Below are 7,500 nucleotides of genomic sequence, written 5' to 3' on the forward strand. Positions count from 1 at the left end.
TCAGATTTCCAACATTTCCCACATATCTTCGCCAACCTCGATTTTTTTTCTTTCGCTCACGTCTGCGTTTCCCCTTTTGACAGGCGCGTTTGTGAGCGATGTGATTTGGCATTCCCTGATACTTTCGTTCAGGAATGAGAGAGAGAGAGAGAGAGAGAGAGAGAGAGAGGGAGAGAGAGAGAGAGAGAGACGTGCCAACCCTACAGGTCAAGGTATCAGTGGCTCCCTAGGCTAAATAGACAGGACAGAGCCTACCTTTATCCCTTTATCTATCAATCTATCTATCTGCCTATCTATCCCTAGTCTTACCTGCTCAGTTATTTGCCTACCTGCCTATCTCTGTCTGTCTGTCTATCTATCTATCTCTCTTCTATTTCTGTCTTCTCTGCTAGATAGATAGATGGTCAGAGAGTGGTTAAAGAAAGTGGTGTAGTCTTGCAAGGTTGTGTAATGTAACCCTTTGTGTGGTGAGAGAGAGAGAGAGAGAGAGGAGGGGGGAGGAGGAGAATGTGATGATAATGACTTCCTTGTATTTAAATGTTGAGTCTCATTAGGTAAAACGCCGAGAGAGAGAGAGAGAGAGAGAGAGAGAGAGAGAGAGAGAGAGAGAGAGAGAGTAAATATAAGAGGAAAGGGGAGGAGAAGGATCGAAGGAGGGAGACTGAGAGACAGATGGGTGGAGAGAGAGAGAGAAAGAGAGAGAGAGAGGTTGAGTAAATATGAAGGAATATTGTGGATGCTTCTCCTCCTCCTCCTTCCCATCCTTCCTTCCTTCACTTTCCCTCCATCCTCCTTCTCCTTTCGTCTCTCCTTCTTTCCTCCTTCCTCCTCTCCCTTCCCTCCCTCCATGGTTTCTTCTTTCACTCCCTTCTTTCTTTGTCAGCCTCCCTCTTCTCCCTTCCCTCATTCCTTCCCTCCCTCCCTCTTCCTCATTTTGTCCCTCTCACCCTCCTTCTTTCCCCCCTGTTCTCTCTTCCTCCTCTCCTCTCTCCTCCCTTCCTCCTTCTTTCTCTCCTTTCCTCCCTCCCTCCCTCTTTCCTTCTCTCCTTCTCTCTCTCTTGGAATTAATGACGTGAATAATTTCTCGAACTCTGACTTTCTCTCTCTAATTAGCTTCTGTCTTTAATTTCTCTCTTTTATTCGCTTACACAATAGCTTTCTCGTGATTTTTTTCTTTAGCTTTTAAGTGTATTAGAGAAATGTGTGTGTGTGTGTGTGTGTGTGTGTGTGTGTGTGTGTGAGAGAGAGAGAGAGAGAGAGAGAGAGAGAGAGAGAGAGAGAGAGCGAGAGACTAAATTTAGTGCCCCTGGAGAACTGACCAGCATTCTTGTAAAAACCAAGTGTGTGAGAGAGGAGGAGGAGGAAGGAAGGAAAGAAGGAGAGAAGGAAGGATAGGAAGAAGATGGAGTTATAGAAGGAAATAGGAGAGGAGTGAGGTAGTGATTAAGAAATGAAAAGGAATGAAGCAAGGAGGAAGAAACGGCAGGAAGGAATGGAGGAAGATTTTAGCGTTAAGAAATGAAAAGGAATGAAGGAAGGAGGAAGAAACGGCAGGAAGGAATGGAGGAAGATTTTAGTGAAGGAAGAATGGAAGGAGGAAGGAAGATGCAAGGAAGGAGGAAGGAGAGAAGAAACAGATATGAAAGAAGAAAGGAGGGGAGAGCATGAAGGGAAGAAGGAGGAGGAAAAGAAAAGAGTAATATATTTAAGAAAGAAGTAAGGGAAAAAGAAAGGAGAAAGAAAGGAAGAGAGAGCGACCATAAATTGCCGTGAAAAAGGAAGATCTATGAGGGAGGGTGGTGTGTAGTGGTAGGGGTCCTCGATGAGTAGGGACAGAGTTGCTTGCAGAAGTTTTTGTTAGGGCCACTCCTCACTGGATGCGGCTTCAGACAACAGATAGATTGGTTGGCTGATAGATAAACAGATAGATAGATAGATGGATGGATGAATAGTTGGACAGATTAATTGATAGATAAGCGCGTAGGATTTAAGATAGATAGATGGATGGGTAGGTAGGTAGAGTTCGACAAATAGATAAAAACGTGGTATGTGAGATAGACAGATAGATAGATAGATAGACAGGTAAGTGGATAGATAGGTTGGTAGGTGTGATTGACATGGCCAGTACTTTAATGTTTTGGTATTGACATTCTCTCTCTCTCTCTCTCTCTCTCTCTCTCTCTCTCTCTCTCTCAACACACATCGTTTCTCGATATCTTGTTTGGATGTGGTAGTCAGCCATATCGTTTGGAGAGAGAGAGAGAGAGAGAGAGACCAGGTTTGGATTGGTGCCAAGAGCAAGAGAAACTGGGGAAAGGGAAAGATAAAGATAGAAATAGATAGAGAGAAGAAACGGTCATGGAAAGTGAGTGTGTGTGTGTGTGTGTGTGTGTGTGTGTGTGTGTGTGTGTGTGTGTGTGTGTGTGTGTGTGTGTGTGTGTGTGTGTGTGTGTTGACAGTGAGTGGGGAAAAATTGAAAACAATAGACAATCAGCAGTATTAGAGAGAGAGAGAGAGAGAGAGAGAGAGAGAGAGAATATACACTGTGTGAGAGTTTGTTAGCTACAGAAACAATCATGGGAAGCGTATGACAGACAGACAGATAGACAGACAGGTGTTGGAGCAGATAGAAGAGAAAGGAAGAATTTTAAATAAACAGATATGACAAGCATGTGTGTGTATGTGTGTGTGTGTGTGTGTGTGTGTGTGTGTGTGTGTGTGTGTGTGTGTGAGAGAGAGAGAGAGAGAGATGGGAGGGAGGGTGACAGAAAGATAGAAAGCATGAAACAGACAGCGGGGGAAACAGAAAGCGAACGTGTGAAGGACAGGAATGTTGATTAAAGCTCACCCTCACGTGAATAGCGCCAGCCCCCTCCTCCCCACTCAGGTATTGCGTTTCCAGGAGAAGGGGTAAAGGATGGAAGGGGGGCGTGGGAGACCAAGGGAAGGTCAAGGAGTTATGTAGTGGTGCTTGACGAGAGATATTGCAGTGGCCGAGAGATGCATAAAGTTAATAAATAAATAAATAATAATAAAGGAATGCCAGCTATATCCTTCAATACCAGAGTCAAAAGATACTCAAAGGTCCAAAAAATTCGTGGTATATTTCTGATGATCATACTTCGAGTTTACAATAGATACAAAACCTAATTATATGTAAAGGTAGCGATATATTCCACATAGGCATAAGCATACAAATGGAGTAATAAGATGCACGGCGTATACTCAGAATAAGTTGTCTATGCAACATCTTGACGTGATCTAAGACAGAGAGTGTTAGGAAGAAACATAGAAAATCTTACGAGATATTCATGTGAGAGGCGTAGTAAGATAAAAATATATTCCAGTAACAGAGAAGCAGATATACGGTAATACAAGAATACTTTATACTCGAGACACAAAATTCGAAAAAATGACGAGGAAAATATTAAGCATTTCAGTAAAAAAAAAAAAAAAATTCTGGCGACGAGACAGGCGGACATAAGGAAAAAAAATGGGACACGTGTGGCGACGACAGCTTGAAGTAGAGATAAACACTTTTTTATATTAAACTTTGTGGAGGATTTTTCTTTGAAGTTCATGTGCGTCTGATGTTTTTAATTTGATAATAAGGAAGAAGTGAGTCTGTGTGATATTTTGATTGCGATATTATGGACATTTTAGCTAAGTGTTTTATTTTTATTTTGATGTAAAGGAAGTTTCAGCTGAGAACACAAGTATCGTGGCATTAGTTTGGTGTGTAGGGATCAATGGCTCTGTGTGAGGTAAACTAGATGGACAGAGGAGACCCAAAAGGAATTTACGGCTAAGAACACTAGTATGGTGTACCGTGATCAATGGATGTGTTTGAGGTGTAGCTGAGAGGCAAAGGAGAATCACTGTGGTTATTTAAAGCTTCAAGACAACGCAAGGACACCAACATGAAGCTTCGGTATGACTTCAACGCAACCCAGAAGACCTACAGGACCTTCCCGCAGAAGGTGGCCCAGTCGACGGGGCTGGCCGACAGGTGGAGCATCCTCAGGTGGTGCTGCCCCTTCTGCTTGGAAAAACCGAGGTCAAAGTCGCGAAAATCAAGCGGAGTCCCGGTCATCCGAATCACAAGACCTAGAAGCCCGGACTCAGATGACAGCGAAGAGGAGGAGGAGGAGGAACTGAAGGAGAGGAGAGGTAGTGGCGAGCCAATTACCTCCAGCCCCCAGGGAGCAGAGTGGGGACACGAGGAGGAGGATAAAGGGAGCATAGCGGGTAGTATTGGCTCGGGTGATCTGGATATCATTGATGAAGAGCGGGACCCAAGAGACTTCGACAGTGATTCAGTGAAGAGCAAAAGTTCAGTCAAGAGCAAGAGTTCCGCCAAGAGCAAATCTTCGATCGCTGAGTCCGTGAAGAGTAAGAGCTCCAGGAAGGGCAAAGGGAAAGAGTCTTCGTGGAAAAACAGCAAGGAGTCCATCAAGAGCAGCAAAGAGTCTCTACTGGACAAGGACTCATCGAAGGAAAAGACTCGATCGCCGGTGAAGAAGATCCTCAGGCACCTCCGACGCAGTGCCTCCTCCGCTTCCCAGGATTCGGGGTCTCGGAGCGACTTCGACAAACGCTCCTCCACCAAATCCTCCTCCTCCTTCGGTAGTTCAGATGGAGAGAAACCGGAGAAGCCATCGAAGTGGAGATCGATGACCCTGGATGGCCGGGGGAGGAGTAAGTGGTCCCCGAAGCCTCTGCCCTCCAGAGAAGCCAGGAGTCAAACCTTGATTTCGAGGCCTGGGAGAGGCGAAACGAAACACAACTTGGAGGAGTTGAGTTCCAGTTCCAGCAGAAGTGAAACGAAACTAGATTCACACGAATCTGAGCAACGGTTCTCGAGACATAAGAGAGGTGGCACGAAACACGAATCTCACGACTTGGAGGACTTGAGAGTTAGCACAAGTGAAACGAAACATGGCTCAGATAATGTTGATGCAAGGCAGAGGAAAGACGAAACAGAAAATAACTCACACACGAAACACACAACGAAACACGGCACGGAAAACCAGTGCTCAAGTCCTGGGAAAGGTGAAACAAATCAGAAGCCGAAAAACTTAGATTCGAGACAGAAGAACAATGAGGTGAAACTGAGGTCGGAAAACGTGGATACGAGACACGGAAGGGATGAGATGAAACACGAATGTGAAACTACGGGCTCAAAACAAAATGAAACGAAACACGAGAGCAACAAGGCCCCCAGTAAGGCAACAGGTAAACAGGGCGAGAAAGGGGGAAATGCCTCCACTTCCCCGGGCAAATGGGAGAGAAATGAGCGAGAGGAGAGAGAGGAGGAGGAGGAGGGAGAGAGGAGCCACGGGAAGGAGAGCCATCGATCCCCAGCGAGACACGGCGGGATTCGAGACAGAGACGAGGACGGCGAGACCAAGGGAGTGACAGGAGCGGGGCACCAAAACAACCCTGTGATCCTGAATTCCTCCCTGGTCGATGAGGTCACGTTTGAACCGCGCGGGAAGTTCCAAAGGAGGGAGGAGGCGAGAGGGGGCGATGGAAGGATGAAAACGGAGAAAATGGGGAATGAGAAGAGGAAAAGGGAAGATGGAGGAAAGGGAGAGAAGACTGGAGGAGGAGTGGAGGGGTTGGAGGAGGAGCTGGAGAGTCCGGAAACACCAGCACAAAAGGACAAGGTTTACGGCTCGCACGACAAGAAACCCCAGGAGGCCTCCGCGGGTCCACCAGGTAAGAGCCAGTGTGCACCTGCTACGTCACTCCTAGGTTATGACGTCACCGGGTCTGATGACGTCACCACTCCGGGATCATGCTCGGGGAAAACGTGGGGTTGAATTCATAAAGTTTCTTGATTTAATGTAGTTTATGGAAGATTTTGTTCATAATTTTTTCCCTTGCTGCAGACAGACGATTTTATCCAGCTTAGGAGGGTTGATTCGTAGTAAAGGGGTTAATGAAGGCTTTAATCTAACCCCTCGTAAGCTGAGAGAAATCGTCTGGTGGTAGGATGCTTAATACCTTTTTTCTGGAGATTTATTTTTTTCGTATATCTTTGCTCCCACTTGACTTTTTTATTTAGGTCTGTATATCTAGAGGAGGAGTGTAGTGGAGTCTGCCTTTGACCTCTTCCCTCTGAGCTGTTAGGTTAAATCGTCTGGAAGTAGCAGGAATAAACCCATAAAACCCCTCACCGCACCAGACTCAGAGGGTTGGAAGCTGAATAAAATCGTCTGGAATTAGTATATATATATATATATATATATATATATATATATATATATATATATATATATATATATATAAAAATCTCCCCTGTCTTGAAGATGTTTAGGCTTCCTCTTGAGATTCTCCTTACCCAGTAAACCTCCTACCTCACGGGATTCAAAGGGTTGGAAGCTGAAGAAAATCGTCTGGTATTAGAAGATGTAAAATAAAAATACTTCCCCCTCTTCAAGATGTTTAGATGTTAGACTACCTCCTCCTCCTCCTCCTCCTCCTCCTCCTCCTCCGGGCTGGGGTGAAGAAGGCGTGCTGACTTGCAAGCCTAACTCAGCTTGAATCCCACTTGTGCCTCGAAATAAGTTTGAGGTGGGCAAGGGGGGATGGGGATTAAAATTTTTGGCCTCACTGCACAAGAATATTATGTGTATTAGAATTTTTGACCACACTGTAAAAGAATATTATCTGAATTTTGTGGGGTAATATTGAGGTTGATATTAAGGGCTTTTGAGTGGAAATATTGATGATTATTTAGATGCTGATAACTTTATTTGTCCTCTATACTTGCCTTAATTGTTGCTGTGTTATAGTGGTGGGTTTCGTCTTGTTCTTCTTGTTCATGTTCTTGTTCTCTATCTTCTCCTCCTCCTCCTCCTCCTCCTCCTCCTCCTTATCATCATCATCATCATCATCATCATCATCATCATCATCATCATCATCCTTCTTATTATTGTTATTATTATTATTACGGTATTTTTGCAGAATATAAGTACCGTAACGTGTGTGAGTGTGTGTGTGTGTGTGTGTGTGTGTGTGTGTGTGTGTGAATATTAATGAATGCGTTTTGATATGTGTGCTTAATGCCTGTCTGTCTGTCTTTTTGTTTGTTTGTGTGAAAGGAAATGGAGTTTGTATGTTTGTGTATTGGAATGGAAGTGGAATGTGTTTGTTTTCATGTTTGTTTCTGTGTCTGAAAGGAAGGGGCATTTGATTGTGTGTGTGTGTGTGTGTGTGTGTGTGTGTGTGTGTGTGTGTGTGTGTGTGGAGGAAGGAACGAAGAGATGGGATGGTTGGATTTCTGTGTTTGTCTGTTTGTCTGTCTGTCATATTTAGAACGATACCCAGTCATGTTAATTCCTGTTTTTTATCCTAATTTATCAGTTAACCCTATTACATTATTTCTCTCTCTCTCTCTCTCTCTCTCTCTCTCTCTCTCTCTCTCTCTCTCACACACACACACACACACACACACACACACACACACACACACACACACACACACACACACAC

General features: G+C 44.6%; 1 protein-coding gene across 1 annotated transcript in view; it reads left to right on the forward strand.

The window, feature by feature from the left end:
• LOC145416727 (uncharacterized) overlaps positions 1 to 7,500 on the forward strand; it is a 118,252-nt gene that overhangs the window by 76,851 nt on the left and 33,901 nt on the right. Inside the window, exon 14 of the mRNA XM_080285656.1 lies at positions 5,254 to 5,277. Within this exon, the coding sequence (XP_080141782.1) occupies positions 5,254 to 5,277 (24 nt within the window). The remainder of the gene's footprint in view (positions 1 to 5,253; positions 5,278 to 7,500) is intronic.

The sequence above is a fragment of the Coenobita brevimanus genome, chromosome 107, assembly GCF_032717465.1.
Source record: "Coenobita brevimanus isolate Jiangsu-jjx chromosome 107, ASM3271746v2, whole genome shotgun sequence".
Classification (NCBI taxonomy): Eukaryota; Metazoa; Arthropoda; class Malacostraca; order Decapoda; family Coenobitidae; genus Coenobita; species Coenobita brevimanus.